Here is a 22,295-nt window from a genome sequence, read left to right as displayed (position 1 = left end):
GATTTACTTAAGCTGACCACTATACAATCTTAACAAAGACATAAATGGATGGCTGGGCATAGGAGCTCTTGCCTGTAATTCAGGTATCTAAAGGCTAAGGTAACAGGGTATCTTATGCTCAGGAGTTCAAGGCCAACTTGGACAACAGGAAGAGATTCTTTCTTTTAAGAAAAAAATTAAAATAAAACAAACCAGTACTTAATAGCTCTTTAACAAACTCTTATAGGGTAGGTACTTGGTAGAAAAATTAGCTCTTTTGTGTTAACTGATAAGAAAATTCTGCAGAGCTAGGCAGGTTGGTACATGTCTTTAATCCCAGCACTCAGGAGGCAGAGGCTGGTGAACCTCTTTGAGTTCAAGGCTGGCCAGGTCGGTCTACATGGTGAGTTCCAGGACATCTAGGGCTACACAGAGAGACACCCCCCCCCTCGTGTCTCAAATAAACAAACAAACAAAAATAACAACACACACAGAGAGAAAAAGAGAGAGAGGGGGAGAGGAAGAAAGAGAGAATTGTGAAGAGTAACCAAAGAGCAATAACTTTCCAGTGTGAACAAGATTCGGTTCCTTCCAAGCAGAATTCACGGCCTTTTCTGTCCTTACTGATCATTATTTAAAAGCTCTCCATAGTTAATAGCTACAAAGTAGCCTAAGCCCACAGACAATGAACTTGGTCTCTGGACCTGCTTTTTATAAACTCTTAACAACCACCATCTCCAGTAAATATTAGATCTACTGATGCAGGTGGGCAAAGAACACAAAACACAATGTGCATGTTACTTCAGGGAAGAGAGGCACAAGTACAAATTAACCCTGTAGCACCTCCCTCTCTCATACATAAGGGTCCAAAGAAAAGGAGGGAGGGAGGGAGAGAGAGGGGAAGGGAGGAGGAGGGAGGGAGAGAGGGAGAGAGAGAGAGAGCACAAGAGCATGCACATGCTCACATAAACTGCTCATAGCTTTGAAGAACACTGGATCATGCATGCCTCTTTCCCCACATGCAGCCACCATCTCAACTAAGTTCAAAGGAAGCTTACAGAGAGGGGCTGTTTCCACCCTTCCCCGAGTTTGTTCTGAAATGTAGGCCTAGACATGGGCATTTTTGAACTATCACACAAACTGGTGTGTTTAGGTACCTCTACCAATGTAACTGTTGACCTTAACTAAAACAGCATTTTAAAATGTGAAATTTGTGTATTCTGATAAAAAGTTTGCCTTTTCACATGTAAAATTAAAAGACTGGACCCTTCCATTCTAAGTCTCTTGATAGGTTAAGCCAATAAGTGTTACCCTGTGAAAGGCTCTGTGCCAGGTGAAGCCATTTTGGATATTTTCAAAGTGCACATTGCCACAAACAACCTGCTTTTACTTTGCAAACCCCTGAAGTAACTACTATGGTAACCATGGCACTAGTAACATGTGGCTAGTGCCACTCAAACTTCATTTAGTATAAACACTGACAGTTATCTACATTCCTGGAAAAACTTTGTATGTTTGGAAAAGACTTGGGCATGTGAGTTTACTTTTTCATGAGAAAGTAGTAAATTTTATGGAATCTAAATACAGACCAAATATTTCCAATGAAAATGTTAGGTTCAAACTACAATGCCTTCTAACTGTAAAGCATACACCAGATTTCAGACTCATTATGAAAGAAATTAAATATTCCACTAGCTTTAGATCAATTACACATTAAACTGGTAATATTTTACACACAGTGGGTTAAATAAAACACTGTTCAAATTAATTTCACTCTTAGATGGATTGTTTTCTATTCCCCCGAACTGTGCTGCCATTATCTAATGATTCCTCAAATGTTCCTGCCGGAGCACCTCTCAACACCAGCTTGGGAACAATGCCATGACCAGATAGCTACCTTCTTTCCGGTCCAGCATCTGAAACTGTCGGTCACACCTGCAATGAACTGAAAAGTCCTTCCTTCATCCTTGGTGCCTGTGACTGACTGTCTACCTTTCAATTCTTCCCAGGTCCTCTTTCTCTTCCTGTCCCCATTCTCATTTTCTTTTCTATTGTTTAGACTCCCAGGGTGACCTCATCCACTCCTAGGCATCCACTATCACTTCAACAGGAAGCTATCCAACTCATCTCCATTCTGACCTCATTCCCAGGCTGCAGCTTCACAGGGCCAGTTTTCTGCTCAACCATTCTACCTGAAGTCCCACTTGTTCAACTCTGTATCTGTATGTCTGAGGGGGAATTCACTGTACAGAGGACTCCATCACTCACTTGGAAAACCTGGAGTCTGCCTTCCTGTAGTTCCAAGGTCGGTCTCACTCAGAGCAAGGAGGTCTTTTCACCAGAGTCCTTTCACCAGAGTCTCCCCGCCCCCTGCCAGGACAGGTCTCTCTGTGTAGCCCTGGCCCTGGAACTCGCTCTGTAGCCCAGGCTGGCCTGGAACTCAGAGCTCTGCCTGCCTCTGCCTCCTGAGTGCTGAGAGTAAAGGCTTGAGCCACCAGCACCACCACTGCCCAGCTCACCAAACTCTTCTAATTGGACTGCTGGACTCCAAATTCTCTCCCACCGTCTCCCTCACACTCAGCACTGCCCTCTTAGCACTGTTTACCTCCTGCTGTTTACCAGCGCCCAAATACCACTGTGCTAACCTTGTCACCAAGCTTAGGATCTCTATTCATGAACTACTCAGCAGGTACCTAGTTCTCCTCACCTCACCTCATCAACCTTTAATCAGTCTCCCTGGGCAGTCCTTCCAGTTCCAGCTACCTCAAGCTAGAATGGCCGGCCTTCAGTTCCTTGAGCTCAATTCTGCCAGATAAAGGCTCTGCTCATATGCAAAGTCCTCACAGAGTGCTCCCTGATCCATCCAGCTCAAACCAGTATTTCCCCTTTCAAATGCCCTTGGGTGTTGGGTATGGTGCATGTCTTTGATCCCAGCACTAGGAGGCAGAGGGAGGCAGATTTCTGAGTTCAAGGCCAGTCTGCTCTACAAAATGAGTTCCAGAGCAGCCAAGGGATACACAAAGAAACCCAGTCTTGAAAAACCAAACCAAACAAACAAAAAACTTGGTATTACTATTACCACTGTAATGGTAAGGAAACTATATGACTTTCCTCCTCCTCCTCTTCTTCCTTCTGGTTTTTCAAGACAGGGTTTCTCTGTACAGCCCTGGCTTTCCTAGAATTTGCTCTTTAGACTACATTGGCCTTGAATTCACAAAGACCCACCTGCTTCTGACTCTTGAGTGCTGGGATTAAAGGTGTGCACCACCACAGCCCAGCTGGCTTTTTATCTTTATAGAACAATGTCTCCTATCACCACTGTCCTTACACTGCATATTATGGCCATGCCATCTTTGGATAGCTTACCATTGGAAACCAATTTAAGAAGGAGAAATTTGAAAACTTAAAACTACAAAGGATTCTTAAATTTTTATCTCAGACTGAATCTCTAACTTCGACAGATCTTTATTTAAAACTTCCAAAGTTCAATAACTCCAAAACTAAACTAATGACTGTTATGCCCAGATTGTGACCCCAAAGAGACCACCGAAGAACTTGGATGTCAAAATTTGAAAACTTAAAACTACAAAGGTTTCTTAAATTTTTATCTCAGACTGGATCTCTAACTTCGGCAGATCTTTATTTAAAACTTGCAAAGTTCAATAACTACAAAACTAAACTAATGACCTCAACCCACATCTGCCTGTCATCTAGATCATGCATGCAGGGCCTTTGTACAAGCTTACTTCCATTTGAGTTGGGTGATCTTCCTTTGTAATCAAGCAACATCCTGAACCTGCCAGCCTCCTCCATTTATATTCTTTTTTAATACAGCAACAGTGCCTAGAGAAAAATTTCATATTACTTTCTTTTTTGTTGTTTTCTTTTTATTAGCACATACTATTATATTAACTAATGGGTTTCATAATGACACTTCCATACATGTTCATAATGTATCATTCATATTCACCACCCCTTATCTTGCTCCCACTCCAGACCATCTCTCCATCTACTCACATGGGTTGTTCTACTTTGAGACTCACTGGATTTGATTTGGATTGCTCACAAGAGCAAGTGTGAGGGTTTACAGGCACATGGGCAGCTTACCAGTGGCTACGCCCCTACATGCATACACACACTTGCACAGGTACACCCACACACACACTGAATATATATGTGTGTGCACACAAGTCTTCAGGGAGGAGTGGGGCCTCCAAAAGTCTCTCCCCGGTCCATGTCAGGATGTCCTCAGATGCAATCTTGTGCAGGTAAGCATATGTTCACATACTCTGTGAGTGTAACAGGCAGCTAGCCATTGCATGCCCAGAAGCCGGCATTCCACACCCTCTGTTTCCTCTCACACTCTTTTTGCCCCCTCTCCCAAGATGCTCCCTACACTTTAGAAGGGGAGATATAGCTGACCCATTTATGTCTCTGAATTCAATAGTCATTTCTTCACAGGACTCTGACCCATTATGAGTCTCTGAAGTCACTACCTTGATATCCTCCCTATGCTAATTCCCTCCAGGGTTTCACCCTCCTGAATGCTTAAGGGTAGTTCCTTGTCTGTGTATCCTGCATAAAGGGTGTTAACAGCTTAGATGCAAGATTGTAAAACATCCATAGTGAACTTCTGCCCTCCAGGGTTCTCCCATTGTGCTATAAGCCTGTATTTAAGACCTCCTCCCAGCCGGGCGGTGGTGGCGCGCACCTTTAATCCCAGCACGCGGGAGGCAGAGGCAGAGGCAGAGGCAGGTGGATCTCTGGGCTACAGAGTGAGTTCCAGGAAAGGCGCAAAGCTACACAGCGAAACCCTGTCTCGAAAATTCCAAAAAGTAAATAAATAAATAATTTTAAAAAGTACAATAACTATATACCATATATACAAGCAATAAATACCTAAACAATGTCTAAAAAAAAGGGGAGATATAGCCGTCCCATTTATGTCTCTGCATTCAATAGTCATTCCTTCTCAGGACTCTGACCCGTTATGAGTCTCTGCAGTCACTACAGACCACTGTACAAAAGCAGCTTCCCCTACCAAAGCTGACAGCAGCACTCACCTATGAGAATAAGCACAGTTATTAGAAGGCAGTTTGATAGGCATAGCATGTCCATTTAACAAGCAACAGTAGTGGCTATGACCTCCTCAACCACATCCTTTTGACCAAGTTTACAGAATCAGATATGAATTCCTCCAGAATGGACCAGAGCAGGCATCATATCAATTAGAAAGCAACTGGTTACCCCATACGTTCTATGATTCTAATATTTAATACTTGGCATGTATTCAGTAATTTGCTGTATTATTGCTGTATTTGCTGTATTAATCATTAAAACAGACAATAAAATTCTCATGTTTAAAAAAAATCCAAGATCAAAGAGTGAAAGCCATTTTTATGTCATTTGTATAAATTCAACAGTATTTTGTATAGTGAACAACTGGCCTCTATTTAACACATCTTTTAATACATCCCGAGTTTAAAAAAAAGTAATAATTTGATTAAACATAATTTATTATGTATGGGCTCAGAACATTAAAAATGAGAGGAAATACTGTATTCTACATTCTCTTTTGTCTTGTCAACTCTAATAATAATTCATATAAAATTACCTAGGAACTTTTGATACAAAACAGAACATATGAAAAGCAGCCAAGAAAATATTTATGGGCCAGAGCTGGAAGAAAACAAGTATGGAGACTCATCAGCCAGGTATAGTGGCACACATCTGTAATCCCAGCAATCATGAAGAGGAAGGCAGATCTCTTGAGTTCAAGGCCAGAGTGGTCTCCACATCAAGTTCCAGATCAGCCAGAGGTACACAGTGCAACCCTGTCTCTAAATATATAACTGCAACCAATCAATAGAATATAAATAACAGATTACCTTTAAAAAAAAAGGAGGAAAAAAACATGGAAACATGACACTGTGGTGACTTTATTAAAAAGATAAGGCTCCAGTCCATTCTTGATCTCATCCACAACCTGAACAAGTGCAATGGCCCTGGTGGCCACAAGAAACAGAAGTCTTCAGCAGGCCGTAAGAGCCTTCTTGGTTTGTTTGGGGGCATGGTATCTCATACCTGTAATCCCACACTGTGGAGGCCATGGCAGGAAGATAGCCACAAGTTCCAGGCCAGCCTGGGCCACAGACTGTGACCCTGTCTTATAAAAAAGCCTCTCTGGTTTCTCAACCACGTCAGAGTCTGTGAAGGTGAAATAAACAGACTTGATATCTGCTGTCACACAGCATTCTCCTGTATGTCACAACCACCTCTTCTCCCCATTTCCATATAGGAGGAGGCACACTAGGGTCACAGTTAGATTGAACTCAAATAATTACAATAACAAACAAACTCAAAAGAAAAACACAAACCAAACCAGAGTCTACTAAGAAGCTACAGCTGCCTTTAAACATTCAATCCTCCTGCCTTACCCCTGGGGTGCTGAAATCATACACATGTGCCACTATGCCCTGCACTCAAATGTGTTTAATCATGAGCACTTCCTCTTGGTCTAGGCCCCGGGAACAGAATAGTAAGCAGGTAATGTCTCTACTTACTGTTCTGGAAAAGGTTATTTTGTGTAGAGAGTGTTCCATACACAAGTAGTATACATTTCATGCAGTGTAGCAATTAAGGGGTATTAAAAAAGTAAAAGGGGTGTTACAAAGTAACTAGGAAGGCAACTGAGGTCAGAGGTTCTCAGGTTCTCAAAACCTAAGTCTGAAGAGCTTTTGCAGAGCTATAGAAAACAAAGTGGAAAGACTACCATGACAAACCTCATATTCAAATGTCTACAACAGTGGTTCTCAATTTGTGGGTCACAACCCCTTTGGGGGGGTGTCAAATGACCCTTTCACAGGGGTCACCTGAGACCATCAGAAAATAAAGATATTTACATTATGAATCACAACAGTAGCAAAATTATAGTTATGAAATAGGAACAAAAATACTTTTATGGTTGGAAGTCATCACAACTTGAGGAATTGTATTAAAGGTTAGAAGCATTAGCAAGGTTCTAAATAGAAAACCACTGCTATAGAACTACCAGAAACAAAAATTACCATTCATTCCCAGATTATCAGTAAAGGAAATTAAAGAATTTTATCCTACATACAATCCAAGGTTATTAGTCACTACAATCGCCTGATACTGAGTATTTCCACAGGAACTAAGAGGATGGCTGTTCTGGGTGAATGGCAGGTTGAAATCCATAGATTCTCTTAGCATGTACATCAGGATATAATGAATGATTGCTGGAGAAATATATAAAGGAAGGAAAAGGATAGTTAACTCTCATGGGTTAAATCCTTCTTTAGGCCAAGTGACTTCAGTTCACTCCAGCCACTCTGTGGTCTTAATCATAAGAAGTAGGTGAGAGAGACAAGGGGGATTAGGATAAATCCAGGAACAATACTATACCGGGAAACAATTAGCATATGGTGTTACCTCTCCAGCCAATGCTCAAAGACCCCATCTTGAAACAGCAAATTCCACTTAGTCTAATATCTAAATGATGACTAAAAATTAACAAAGGGACGATTATTAGTCTCCAAATAAGGGCTTTCCATGAAAATACTCGGGATACTTCTGTTGTCAAGTACTTGCTCTGAATGCTGCACACACACAACCAAGCTGAGATGATGTGTTTAATAACCTTACTGGTGGAGACGGACCAAGTATGTTCTATAGTCACCCATGTCACTCAACCAGAACAAATTAGACCCTTAGTAAAAATAAATTTCCCTCAACTTTTCAGTCATGTTACTGTTCAACCTGCTCTGTAAGCCCTGAGCGGCCCGCATTTCAGTCTGGTAGGTAAGTCCAAGAGTTGGAGAAGTCTCTGCTTCAATTTTCAGAAGTTTCTTTTTCAAGGACTCTCCAAGCAGTGACAGTAAACAGCAAAAGGCTCCTCAGAGCTGAACAGCAGCATTCCATTTGTACTATCTATCAAAGATGCCAATGCTTTGTGCAGCCCAGATGGAAGGCCGGAGAAACTTCTGATAAATATTATCAAATGCTGTGATGGTTCAGTGGTGAACCCAAGACATCTCTTTCTGGGAGAGAGCAGTGCGGAGAACAATGACTTAACAGCTACAAGCCACACGTAGCATAAGGAAAGAGAAATGGGGTTGCGGCTTAAGGATTATGTTGACTCTCTCCGGCAAGACACTTCCTCTGCAAACACCGTGTCCTTTTAAAACGTAAAACCACAACATTCGAGTTCTAGTACGGCTGGGGTTTGCTCCTTGTAGCACCGACCACATCTTTAGAGTTTTTAACCCAACAATTTATACTACAAGCAGAAAACCTTAAACAAGACACAGTTAAATACTATTCGTCGGTACACTGGATGTGCTACTCATTTTCATTTGCTCTGAATCATCATACTTCGGTGAGAATAAGAATTGGCTCTACAGGAACTTAGACCCAAAATGGCAGCTGAGCTTCAAAAACTCAGCAGAGCCATCATGCTTACCATTCCTGAAACCGGGTCTCGTTCATCTCACCCCTCCACCGTTTCTGGGAAAGAGTACTTCTAAAACCATGCCAGTGACTCGGACGGCATTCTGTTAATGTGTTTAAGGACCATTCTCCTTTCTGCCCAGGAGATCGGGCACTGCTCTGGTTCCTCTCTGCACGCGGAATAAACCTGCCATTCATATGTTTACAGTCCACAAAAACAAGCTAGAGGCAAAACATGGAAAGCAGAGTATTTTCTCTCTCTAGTCTTCAGCCACAACTTAGGAAACAGGAGTAAAATGAATCACCCAACAAGCGAAGCTCCAAATAACTGCTTTCATTTTCTGAGAAAACAACAACAAAAACCAGTTCTAATTCTCTTCAGACCCAGGACAATGCAACCCTTCCTATCATTGAAGTAATTCCTACTAATCTAAACTGTAAAGATAATTCAGAGTCAAATGTAATGTTTCCAATTCCTCTCACACAAAAGCTGGATTTATATCACCATAAAATTCACATGGAAGCCCTCCCTCAGCACTTCAGGCACTTCTCTCTTAGAACCATTACTAATACAGCAACAACATTACTTTAAAAAATAATAAAATGATGGCTCTTCTGAGACAGAAGACTAATTATCCTTACGTATTCAAATGGAAAGTCTTTTTGTTAAATTAGCGTGAAAAGTCCCTTCATCTACACACAATTGGCCCAAAGAAACAGGCCATTTTCAGCACGAGAGGCCAACCCATTTTAACAGTGAATCAAAAGCTTTTGAAAGCACTACACACCCTCTTCCACACTGTCCAATTTTCAAAATGGTCCAGCAGTTTCCCCATTTTATTTTTTAACACTTTAAGGCCCAGCTGGTTAGCATCTCATAATTAGATTAATTAAAAAGGAAACAACAACAACAACAAAAAAAACCCCTGCTCCCTTCTGATCAAAATTATTCCATTTATAAAGCTTAATTACCTTAATCCAAGTCTACATATTAAATGATGGGGTATGACAATTCAATCATTTGTATATTTTAAATGCCTTTTCTAAACTATATAGCAGATTTAGAAGAACGGTGTCTTTCTCTTGCCAATATGCCACAGCACAAATCAAGAGGCCACAAATGAGGAGGAAAGAGGTGAGAAACAAGGCTTCTCAGAGCCAAGGATGTGCTGGGGGAGGAGGGAGGGATTTTTGTCAGGGGTGGAGGTAATTTACCCGCCACATCACAAACTACAGTCCTTTCAGCACACCAGACCGAGAGGCATTACATCACACTCTCACAATGATAGGGGGAGGTGGCCCTGAGAAAGCAAGTTTTCAGCTTTCTTTCCAGCCTGCTCAGGCTTCTAGAATCCTACATTAGGAGTAATGGAATTTAACTTGAGGCACCGCACTTTCAGGGTTACTAACAAACTCAGACACTCATTTATACGATCCTAAATGACCACTTTACAACAAATACATGTCCAAAAAGACACACATCACACACAGTCAATTGGCGTTGAAAATCTAACATTAAACAAAATATTTTATTTCATGTGAAATGGAGACCAATATACACTGAGAACTGGTAAAGAAACAGTTTCTAAATGGAATAAACAGCCATTTATATCTTTAAAAGAATCGTGTTTACAAGACAGTCCCACCATTTGGTTGAAGCCAGGATCAAAATAAAAGCGCATCTGGCTGCACATTTGAGAACACACACTGGGACCCGGTGCAAAGGAGCGCGCGCAGAGGAGAGGATGAGCTACATTTTGCTTGCATTTCAAGCAGGGGGAATCTATAACCCCAAATCTGGTGTATTTAGTCACCCCCTGGACCTAGTTTAGAATGTTTCTGGTCTCACTTTAGGCTCTACACATCTCCAGGAAGCATACCCCGGTCTGAGAGAGAGAGAAAAAAAAAAATGCTTTCCCATTCTAGGGCTAGTCCTCCCGGATCCTTTGTCGGCCTTAGCAGCCGAAAGAATGCAAACCCATTTATATTTATGCAAATTTTTGCAGCAGATTTAAGGGGGGAGGGAGAGGTTTGTGTTTTTTTTTTTAAAAAAAACCTCTTCCTAAATATCAAATTCCAATTACTCACAGCTTCGTTTATTTGCATGATAGAAATGATGAAAAGCTACATATAAACTAAAAGTGCAATAAAATCACTTCAAAATTTAAATATTTTACCAAGTCTTTTCCATTTCTAAAATGCTGAACCAAAAGTACATCACGGGTCTGATTTACAGATTCGCGAAATGTCTGAAGCCAGGCTCCATGCTAGAGAAACGCCGATTTGCAACAGCACTAGTGAAAACGGTTAGACACGATCCAAAGAAATCAATTGGTTTTTAAAAATTGAAAATATTTACCAACCTCATAAAGTGCAGCAGTGCTTAAATCCAGCAAATTGAGGCATACAAGGTAGAAATGGAAATGAAAAAAGGTCCAAAAAATGAATTCTTTTTGTCTATCTGTATTTTGTATTTTAAATATTCAGAAACCAGCAGAGACTCTGTCGGCCATTTTGGCTTGAACTAACTCTCTCACTCACTCTCCCTCCTGCTCTCTCTCTCCCCCTCTGTCTCTAAAGGAAGCAGCTTTTTGTGACCTTCAAATAGAGGCGGATCACGTGACTTCGGGTAGGTTTGTCAATCAGGAAAGGGGAGGGAGCTGGAGTTGAAGCTGCCTTAAAGTGAAAGCAGCCTTTTTCCACGGGCTTTCATTTGTGCAATGCTGTTATCTCAGACTCCCGCCTACAGATTCTGCATGTGAAAGTGGCAACACCATAAGGGTAACAGATGAACAAAATAGAAAAACCTTTATTGGTTTATAGAAATATGCTCAGTTGCTAACGATGCTTGCAGATCCTGGATCTGATCTTGGCTCCCTTGCTAGTGATTCTCTAGATGTTTGGGCAAGAACAGACTGGCAAACTGCTCTTTCAAAGGGGGCTTAAACAAAGCTTTACCTAAACAAAAAGAGAATTTAGTTTTCCGATTAAGATGAAACACAGGACACAACTGATTTCTAACTACCTGTGAAATACACAAAAAAGACGGAAAGTTACTGTAACCACTTGTAAACTGAGTGGCAAATCAGAGAGGTTAAGCAGCACTCCAAATCACACAGCACACGACTGCTTTCTGCCCTTTGAACTTGGTGCCTATTGTGTGAGTACAGCACTCAGTAGCCTCTCCCCCAAGCCTAAGTGAAAACTAAGCTAGGGCTTCATAAAGGGCAGTACTGAGTCATCTTTATCTCCTCCCACCCCAGGAAGTGGCTCTGAGTCTAGGCAATCAATTAAAGCCCACTTGGCTTCCCTGCAGCCCCAGTCCCTCCTGGAAAACCCACCCTGGGCTAAAAGCAGAAGTCCATCCCTTGCCTCCTCCCCAGGCCTCTGTTTTGGCAGGTGTGGTGTGGAGATTGGAAGTGATGGTACCTTGGTGTCTGTCTGTCTCTCTCCTCCTTCTTTTTGATTTATTTTTATTTTATGTGCATTTATATTTATTTTGGTTTTTTGCCTGCATGTATGTCTGAGTGAGGGTGTCGGATCCCCTGGAACTGGAGTTACAAACAGTTGTAAGCTGACATGTGGGTGCTGGTAATTCAACCAGGTCCTCTACAAAAGTAGCCAGTGCTCATAACTACTGAGCTATCTTTCCCGCCCCTGGTTTCTTTCTCTTACTGGCTCTATTCACTTTATCCTGGTCAAGTTTTGTGGTAGTGCATGTAGCTAATCCCAGTGCAGAAGCAGGTGGACGGATCCTGCTCTACATAGCAAGTTCCAGGTCAGTCAGAGATGCATTGTGACCTGTCTCCAAAAAAAAAAAAAAAAAAAAAAAAAAAAACAAAAAAAAAACAGTCACTACCCAAAGCAAGCATGTTGAGCATCCTAGTCCAATCCAGGCACTCCTAGGACACAACTGCCTACTTCAAAGTTGTTTAGTTTTATAATAGAAACTGCTTAATGTTTTTCCTAGCTATAACTGTCAATTGTCTGTGGGTAAACACCACCATCTTCCTCATCTTCGGTGAGGTGTCACACTGAACTCCAAACAGCAGCTGAATGAATGAATGAATCTATCAACCAAATCACCTGGAGCTCTGTGCAGACAGTCTGGGCTAAACAGAAGGTTACAAACAAATATAAGTAATTTAGGGGAATAGCTGTCACAGATCTCCAGAAACCCCCATCCATTCTATCTATTTTAAGGATTCTTTTTGTTTGTTTGTTTTTTGAGAAAGGGTTTCACTGTGTAGCCCTGGATGTATTTAAGGATTCTTTAAGGACATAAACAGAAACAGTAGGCTGGCCAAGGTGCTTTTCCCAAATGAACTAGGCTGACTGGCCAGTCAGCTGAGAATCGAAGACTCTGAAGCTTCTTTACAGAAGAACCTGTGAATTCAGTCTAACCTTACATGTTGGTCTTTCTGGTTTTCTACATTTTACACTATCTCCCTCCGATTTTCCACTTCAAAAGGGACAGGCAAGGAGCTGCTTCCGGACAGCAGAAGTCACTGCCCAGTCAATGTGGCTGCTCCCATACTCTGGTGTAAAATGCTTCCACTGCACTGCACCAGGAGAATGGCCAAACCCTGTCTGACAATTGAAATGTAGGCAAAAGCAGGAAACTCCTAGGCTGGAAATTCTGAACATTAATCTATTTTTGTCCTTCCAATACCTTCCAGATGACTTACAGAAAGCTCATGTGGAGTACACTCGATATATAGAAATGTGTGGAAACTGAATACACAGCCATCGTGCTTCAATTCATGATGATGGTCGAAAATTTTTATTCTGCTGTCTCTATTCTCCAGGCACAGTATTACTGTTTAAATCTATTTCTTGTTAGCTGGGCAATGGTGGCACATGCCTTTAATCATTCCCAGCACTCGGGAGGCAGAGGCCGGCAGATCTCTGTGAGTTCGAGGTCAGCCTGGGCTACCAAGTGAGTTCCAAGAAAAGGCGCAAAGCTACACAGAGAAACCCTGTCTCGAAAAACCAAAAAAAAAAAAAAAAAAAATCTATTTCTTGTTTTATTCGAGACGACACAGAGCTTCTTATACTTTCTCCTCTTATAACCTTTCTTCACATGACCAATTTTTATACAACCCAGGTCTATAGATATACAGTCATATAAAACTCAGTGGTGGTGATCACCTATAATTCCAACATTCCAGAGTTCAAGGCCAGTCTCAGGCAACAAGGCGAATTTAAACCAGCCTGAGTTACATGAGACTATCTCAAAAAATCAAAAAGGGCTGTGAAGAGAGCTCTGTCAGTAAAACATCTGCCAAGCAAGCCTAAGGAAGTGAGTTCAGTCACCCGTGGGAAAAAAGCACCTGAGCACCAGAGGCCGACCTCTGCCCTCACACATACATGATGACACACACAAGAAACAAAATAGGTATGCAAATAAAATATTTACTGATAATAAATCATGAAGAATATTTAAAAATAACTCTGGTACATTTGTAATATCACCATTTATTAAAGACAAAAACAAACATTCACACTTATTTTATTTTTACATGAATTAAATCTTGGCCGAATATTTGATGCTGCAGGGCATGGAGAATCATTAACATTTTCAGAGCTGATCAATATTTTGATTTTATAATTATCAACTCTGAGACCATCAAATCATGTAAATACATAGTTCAAAGTGGCAGAAATATACTTAGGGCCATTTCAGAAATTCTTAGAATTCTCTCCTAATCCTAAATCAAAATTCATCCAAAGAGATATATTATCAACAGCAATTTAAACAGTGATCTTTAAAAATCTAACATTCTGCTGGGCGGTGGTGGCACACGCCTTTAATCCCAGCACTCGGGAGGCAGAGGCAGGCGGATCTCTGTGAGTTCAAGGCCAGCCTGGGCTACCAAGTGAGTTCCAGGAAAAGGCGCAAAGCTACACAGAGAAACCCTGTCTCGAAAAACCAAAAAAATAAAAAAATAAAAATAAAAATCTAACATTCTAACACAACAGTACAATCCAGAGATACACCAATTTATAATTAATGCTGAAGAACAACAATAGAAAATAATAATATTAAGTCTTTGTTTCCCATAAGTATGTTCCTATAAGAGTAGAACAGTTTGTATAAAATGAAAAACACTGCAACTAGAACATACAATAGTCTTGAGTCTGAGCTAAGTATTACGGGCAGCATCTGCTGGCACTGCACTGTGTGAAAGTATGTGCAGTTCAAAGTGCATGGACTGTACGTTCAGAAGCAAGGCTACAGTGAAGTTCCACAGTGCAACATGGGGGAGCGCTGCTGCAAACACTTCAGACTAATTATGCATTTGATCTTTGAATTAATTTCTAGTCACTGTGCATTTAGAGACGTTTTACTGCTGCCCAATATTTTCGCAACCCCTGCATTTAGTTATACAATCCCATATGGGTTCACAACCCACAGTTCCAAGGATCTAAGGCTTGGGACTAAAGAAACGGCTCTGCAGATAGAGCAGTTGCTGTTTTTCCAGAGCACCTAGGTTTGATTCCTAGCGCCCAAATGACAGCTCACAGCCATTTATAATTCCAGTTCCAGATGCTTCCACAACCTCTTCTGGCTTCCATAGGCACTAGACATACACACGGTACACTGATGTACATGGAAGCAAAACACCCACACACATAAAAAGTAACATCATAATAATTTTAAAAAACTAGGGCCTACCACACATAAGACCCTGGGTTCAATAACCATTACTTATGGAACACACCTGCAGCAGAGAGAAATAAAAACGTATCTATGATCATTAAAGTCAGGCCAGCCAGCCAGTCCATTCAAAACTAGAACTCCTAGGCTGGGTACACAGTTCATTGGCAAAGCATTTGCTTAACATGCTTGAGATCCTGTGTTATAGAATATTATTTTAAGGTGTGTTACATTTGCTTATGCTGTGGAACGTCTGTTTAATTATGCAAAGATGTGTTGCATTCTTTTATGTTGTATTTGTTTAACTCTGTGAAGTTGTGTTATTTTGCCTGTCTAAAACATCTGATGGTCTATAAAGAACTGAACAGCCAATAGTGAGGCAGGAGAAAGGATAGGTGGGGCTGGCAGGCAGATAGAATACATAGGAGGAATCTGGGAGGACAAGAAGAAAGAGCAAAAGAACAAGGAGAGGAGAATGCTAGGGGCCAGCCACACAGCAACACAGCCAGCCACAGGGTAAGAGTCAAAGTAAGATATACAGAAGTGAGAAAAGGAAAAGGCCCAGAGGCAAATGGTAGATGGGATAATTTAAAGTTAAGAAAAGTTGGCCAGGTGGTGGTGGCGGCGGTGGCTGCGCACTCCTCTAATCCCAGTACTTGGGAGGTAGAGGCAGGAGGATCTTTGTGAGTTCGAGGCCAGGCTGGTCTACAAGAGTGAGATCCAGGAAAGGAGCAAAGCTACACAGAGAAACCCTGTCTGGAAACAAAAACAAAACAAAACAAAAAAGCTGGCAAGAAACAAACCAAGCTAAGGCTGGGCATTTATAATTAAGAATAAGCTTCCATGTGTGATTTATTTGGGAGCTGGGTGGCGGGCCCCCAAAAGGAACAAAAACAATCAACAACAATCCTGGGCTCAGTCTTCCCAGTGTCAAATCTTTAGATTTGCATGTCTACCCTGGAGTACCTGTAGAAGCCAAGGAACTAGAAAGGGACCACTGAGGGGAGGAGAAGAAAGGGACAGAAGAGCAGTATGAAAGAGAATGATGAGAGGAAGGGTTAAGCAAGGGAGGGTGAGAAGGTAAGGCAGGGGAAGGGATAACTAACACGAGGTGTATCTGAAAAAGCCAGAGGCCTGAGAGATTCAGTGGTTAAGAGCACTGGCTGCTCTGGCAGAAGACCTGGGTTCAGTTTCCAGCATCTATATGGTGGCTCACAACTGTCTGTAACTCTGGTTCAAGGGGATGTGACACTCTTTCCTGGCCTCTGAAGGGACTAGATACATGCATGGTGCATATACATACATGCAGGCAAATGCTCATATATATAAAATAAAAATAAATCTAAAACAAGGAAAGAAAACCCATATGGAAACCTACTGCTTCATAAGTGGGCAGGGGTATGTGTGTGTGTGTGTGTGTGTGTGTGTGTGTGTGTGTGTGTGTGTAATTGGAATTACCCTACAGAGAGGATAATGCTCTTCCTGGAAGCTATAGACTGCCAAATAAAAAGTCTAGTGCTGACATTGGTGTGTGTGTGTGTGTGTGTGTGTGTGTGTGTGTGTGTGTGTGTGTGTATCTCAATATATAAGATTTATTTATTTATTATGTATACAGTGCTCTGTCTGTATGTCTGCCTACTGACCTGAAGAGGGCACCAGATCTCATTACGGATGGTTGTGAGCCACCATATGGTTGCTGGAAATTGAACTTATGACCTCTGGAAGAACAGCCAGTGCTCTTAACTGCTGAGCCATCTCTCCAGCCCCCTATTGGTACATATCTTTAATCCCAGCCCTTGGGAGGCAGAGGCAGGCAAACCTCTGAACCTCTGAGTTCAAGGCCAGTCTGGTCTACAGAGCAAATTCCAGGAAAGCCAGGGCTACACAGAGAAACCCTGTCTCAAAAAACAAATAAACAAAAAAGTCTAGCCGGCGGTGGTGGCCCATGCCTTTAATCCCAGCACTCGGGAGGCAGAGGCAGGCGGATCTTTGTGAGTTCAAGGCCAGCCTGGTCTACAGAGTGAGATCCAGGAAAGGTGCAAAGCTACACAGAGAAACCTTGTCTCAAAAAACAAAACAAAACAAAACAACAACAACAAAAATGTCTAGTGCTAAGTAAAATATCTGTCCCTTTAGGTGCTGGTCTGGGATGTCCTGGGGACCCCCAAAGTAACAAAGGCTATTGGCATTGCTCTTGATTGCCACCAGGTCTTGATGGTAAGACCCTATTGCTCAAGACACCACACACTTTGGTCACAGGACATGAAGAAATCAAATTAGTATCAACAGGGAAGCTTCCTCTCTTGCTGGCTAGCTTTCATAGTACTGGATGATGCTATGTAAGGGTGCTGGCAAGGAAAGTCATCAATAGTCTTACCCAGCTATAACCAGCTAATCCTGCAAGCTACAATAAGGACCAGACTGGCAAGATATGACAACTGGTGCAATTGGCACAAATGGTATAGAAGTAACCAACTGTTTTCTGATTGGATTTAAGGCCTGGAACTTCATGAGAGGAAAAACATATCTGGTACTATAAACCGATCAAGAACCCATGGCTGAGAAGACCATATGGTCTATGAGGTTAACCTACTACTAAACTGCTAAACTGACAGGGTATCAAATTGCTCTCTAAAGACCTGATTCTTTACTCATAAATTAGTGTAGTTCTTAGTCCTCATCAAGGAAGCTTATTTGTGCAGTAGACAGCATTTAATGTGAAAACTTATACCTGGTCAAAGTGCAAAGAATATGTGTGTCTGTAGAGTTTTCAGTCATAAAAGGGATGTTTATACAACACAGTCTCCCCCTGAAGCTCAGAGAAAATCTTGGGAGAGGTAGTAAGATTTTCAAGAGGCAGAAAAATTGGGAAGGATCAGGGGAAAACTGTCTCCTGGACATGACAATATTAATGTACCCTTGAACTTCTATCAGCTACAGTATCCTACACAAAATCAAGTCAGTCAACATTATAGCATGGAAGACAAAGAGGTTCATAAGCCCCATCCTTAGCCAAGGAGCTACTGATATAGGGAAGGGAGAGAATCAGTTTTCTTTGGTGGTGTGACCCCCTCATAGGTCAACCCTGCTCCAGTGGATTTTCACCATCCATGGGTAGCACAAATAGGACATAAGGTTGGGAACAGATGGTAGGATTGATCTAGGAGGAGTTAGGGGAGGATAAGGAATGAATATGATCAAAGCACACTGTATCAGCTGGGCATGGTGCTGCATGCCTTTAATCCCAGGAGAAGGGAGGTAGGGGCAGACAGAGTGAGTTCCAGTCCAGCTGGGGTGACACAGTGAGACTGTCTCAAACAAACAAGTAAACAAAATAGAGTGTTAACAAAATAGAGTGTGCATGGAGATCCTCAGAGAATTAACAAAAAATATTATACTAACAAAAGAAAATTGCTCATTTCGAACTCAATGCCTTGTGTTTTATCATGGACTATCTCCCAATTGCAGAATTAAGCTTAAGCCCATAAACCATATTTGAGAAATGTTGCATGTGTGTGAGATATGGATTAAAGCTCATATTTTTCATATAGATATCCCATTTTCTCATTATTATTTTTGGAAATGCCTTATACTTTTATTCTTGCACATTTGTCAAAATCTATTCCTCATATACATGAGGGCTTATTCCTGGACTCTCATTTTTTGTTCCACTGATTTATATTCCCTGTTTTTTGTTTGTTTGTTTTGTTTTGAGATAAGTTTTGTCTGTGTAGCCTTGGCTGTCCTGGAACTCACTCTGTAGACCTGGCTGAAGAGCAACCTTCCTCTGCCTTTCAAGTCCTAAGTGCTGGAATCAAAGGTGTGTGCCTCTACCGTCAGGCCTAGTCTCTGTTTTGATACTGATAAATCATTACCTTGATTACAATGATTACATCTGATATTGTTCTTTTTTGGAAAAAAGTGTTTTCACTATTTTATTTTACATTACATTCATTTTCTTCTGTTACACAAAACGTAAAAATTACACATTTATATTATAGCATGTTTCACTGAATGTATATACTGTATAATATTTAAAAAAATGTAAACATATCTACCCACCACACCCCACACACATAAAGCTAAAACCATACGAAAGGCAGGCTCTGGGCTCTGGACTCCATAGTCACTGTTTGAGTACCTACTGTGTAGCAGGTATTTTGCTCAGAACCAGGTCCAGGAAGCTGTAAAATTATTATCATCTGCAAAGAGAATGATCGAACACTGGCCTTATGTGTGTGAGGCCCTGGTTTCAATCCCTAGCACTACAAATTCATTCATTCATTCATTCAGTCAGTCAGTCAGTCAGTCATGGTAAGGGTCATAATGAAAATGAGAGGAAAAATTTCACAGCAGAGGTGAGATTTAAAGTTCTGAACTGAGGGCAATGATGTCATGAGCCTTTGATCTCAGCACTCAGGAGGCAGAGGCAGATGGATCTCTGAGTTTGAGGCCAGTCTGGTCTACAGAGTGAGTTCTAGGACAGCCAGGGCTACATAGAGAACCCTGTCTCAGATTTAAAAAAAAAAAATTCTGAACTGAGTCTTCCTTTTCTCTCTTTCTTTCTCCTTCACTCTCTACTCTCTCGCTTTTTCATCCCAGGCCTAGTCAAACATGTGGCTGAGCATGAGCTTCCTACATCTGTCTCCTGAGTGCTGGAGTTAGAGGCAAGCCACCAAGCTCAGTTTAACTAGGTGCTGGGGATGGAACCTGGGGCTCTGCACATAGTAGGCAGACACTCTTCCAATTTAGTTATGACTCCAGTCCCTTAAACTGAGTCCTAAATGAAGAGGTTTGTCATTTTGCCAGGTAGAGAAAGTGAAGCAAAGACTTTTCTAAATCTTACTAACTTCGATACTACCAAACAATGCAACTAAGGATGAGGAAAATCTAACTGTGAGTTTTGTTTCTATGGTCTTACTATCAACATAGTCAAAAGGCAGAAACAGTACCCCAAACTACCCAAGAATCCCGAATATAACCTGGATCCAATAATCTCCAGATTATTGTTAGAAATTAGAATGCTACTATTACACTCTAGTATATTTATGAATTAGAATTTTAAAGAGGTTTATTTTATTGCCCCCCCCTTCTTTTGTTGAGAAAGGATCTCTGTATAGCCCTGGCTATTCTGTAACTTAGTATGCAAATCAGGTTGGCCTCAAACCCAGAGAGATTTTCCTGTCTCTACCTCCCAAGTGCTGGAATCAAACCATGCACCACCATGTCCAGCTTTATCATTATTTTGTGTGTCTGTACACACAGTTGTATGGGTGTCCAAAGAGGCCCAAAGTGGGCATAGTGGATCCCCTAGAGTAGAGCTACAGGCATAAGCAACAGTTAAAAGTTGCCCAAAATGGGTACTAAACTTAAGTCTTCTACAAGAGCAACAAGTGTTCTTAACCAGAGTCATCTCTCCAGTGCCAGCCCTTCTAAATTAGAGTATTAATAAACCAAGCTCACAGGGCTGGAGAGGTGGCTCAGTGGCTAAGAGCACTGGCTACTTATTCTTCCAGAGGACCCGGGGTTCAATTCCCAGCACCTACATGGAGCTCGCAAGTGTCTGTAACTCCAGTTCCAAGGGATCTGATACCCTCACATAGACCTACATGTAGGCAAAACACCAATGCATATAAATTAATAAGTAAATAAATCATTAAAAATAATAAACCAAGCTCACATCATCTCATCTGGCAGGAAAAACTTTTTACCCCCTTCCCCTCCATTCTGGGGCTGCAAATGCATCTTAGCAATGGAGTGCTCTCCTACCATGGCCCTGGGCTCATCCTAGCGCAACAAAATCAAAGAAAACAAGAATCAAATTCCTTATGTGTGTGTTCCTGTGTGGGTACACATGCACATATGCGCACATGTGTGGGAACTCCGAAGACAATCCCGGATGTCATTCTGCAGATATTGTATACTTTTTTGTTTGTTTGTTTTGAGACAGGGTCTCTTTTTGGCCTAGAATTCACCACAGAGGCTAGTCTGGCTAGCCTGTGAGCCCAGGGGTCCACCTGCTCCACTTCAACAGTGCTAACATTACAAGTACACACCACCAAGACCAGCTTTTTCTACAGATATTCTTTTTTTTTTTGTTTTTGTTTTTTTCAAGACAGGGTTTCTCTGTGTAGCTTTGAGCCTTTTCCTGTAACTCACTTGGTAGTCCAGGCTGGCCTCGAACTCACAGAGATCCGCCTGCCTCTGCCTCCTGAGTGCTGGGATTAAAGGCGTGGGCCACCACCGCCCGGCTCTACAGAGATTCTTAACTCAGATCCCCAAGCACTTTACTGGCTAAGCTATCTCCCCAGCCCACATGTTAATTAAAAAAAAAATTTGTGTACAGTTTTTTTAAAAATGTTATGTGTATGGGCATTTTTCTTACATGTATGTCTGTGTACCATGTCTATGTCTGGTGCCCTCAGAAGCCAGGAAAGAATGTCATATCCCCTGAAACTGGAGTTATTAACAGTTATGGGCTGCCAAGTGGTTACTGGAAATCAAACCTGGGTCCTCTGGAAGAGCAGCAAAGACTTTTAGCTCTTCAGTGCCTGGACACTCCCCCCCCCCTCTTTAAAAAAGACCCTCAAACTCTTCAGATCCACATCTCAAAAGTTAAATTCCAACACTTTCCTCTGTCTCCATGGTACCACATAAAAACGTCCATGGCAGCATCTTCATACCCACACTGTGGTATTTGTCAGCTTTTTACTTTTTTATTTTTATTTTTTTTTAGTCAAGGTCTTGCTATGAAGCCCAGGCTAGCCCCAAACTCACAATCCTCTGGTCTTAAACTATCATGAGCTGGGATTACAGGGGTATACTGAGAAGCCCAGTTTGTCAACTTTTTACTAAGTTGCCACTGATTGATTTATTTCTTCAACTTAAATAAATATTCATTAGTATGTACACCATAAAAAGATGAAATTTTACCATGTGTAAGACTTGGAAAACATGTTAAATTAAGTAAGCTACTATGGTGGCTTGAATGAGAATGGCCCCTATAAGCTCACATAGTTGAATGGTTGGTCCAAAGTTGGTAGAACTGTTTGGTAAGGGTTAGAAGTGTGGCCTTGTTGGAGGAGATATGCCACTAGGGCGGGCTTTGAGGTATCATTCCCACTTAGCTCACATTCTCTGCTTCCTACCTGTGGATAGGATGTGAGCTCTCAGCTACTGCTCCAGT

The 22,295-nt window shown here is 41.6% G+C and overlaps 1 protein-coding gene across 7 annotated transcripts in view; it reads right to left on the bottom strand.

Moving 5' to 3' along the window:
- The window catches only part of Tnrc6b (trinucleotide repeat containing adaptor 6B), a 233,601-nt gene that overhangs the window by 123,250 nt on the left and 88,056 nt on the right, over positions 1 to 22,295 (bottom strand). Inside the window, exon 1 of one of the 7 annotated variants that reach the window (XM_028871191.2) lies at positions 10,812 to 11,926. The exons of the other annotated variants lie outside the window; for them this stretch is intronic. Coding sequence (XP_028727024.1) covers positions 10,812 to 10,816 — 5 coding nt within the window. The 5' untranslated portion in view covers positions 10,817 to 11,926. Of the gene's footprint in view, positions 1 to 10,811; positions 11,927 to 22,295 lie in introns of those variants that run through there. 7 annotated transcript variants of the gene reach the window in all.

The sequence above is a fragment of the Peromyscus leucopus genome, chromosome 20, assembly GCF_004664715.2.
Source record: "Peromyscus leucopus breed LL Stock chromosome 20, UCI_PerLeu_2.1, whole genome shotgun sequence".
In the NCBI taxonomy this organism is placed as follows: domain Eukaryota; kingdom Metazoa; phylum Chordata; class Mammalia; order Rodentia; family Cricetidae; genus Peromyscus; species Peromyscus leucopus.
The sequence above is the reverse complement of the archived record's forward strand: the minus strand, read 5'-3'. Positions and strand labels throughout refer to the sequence as shown.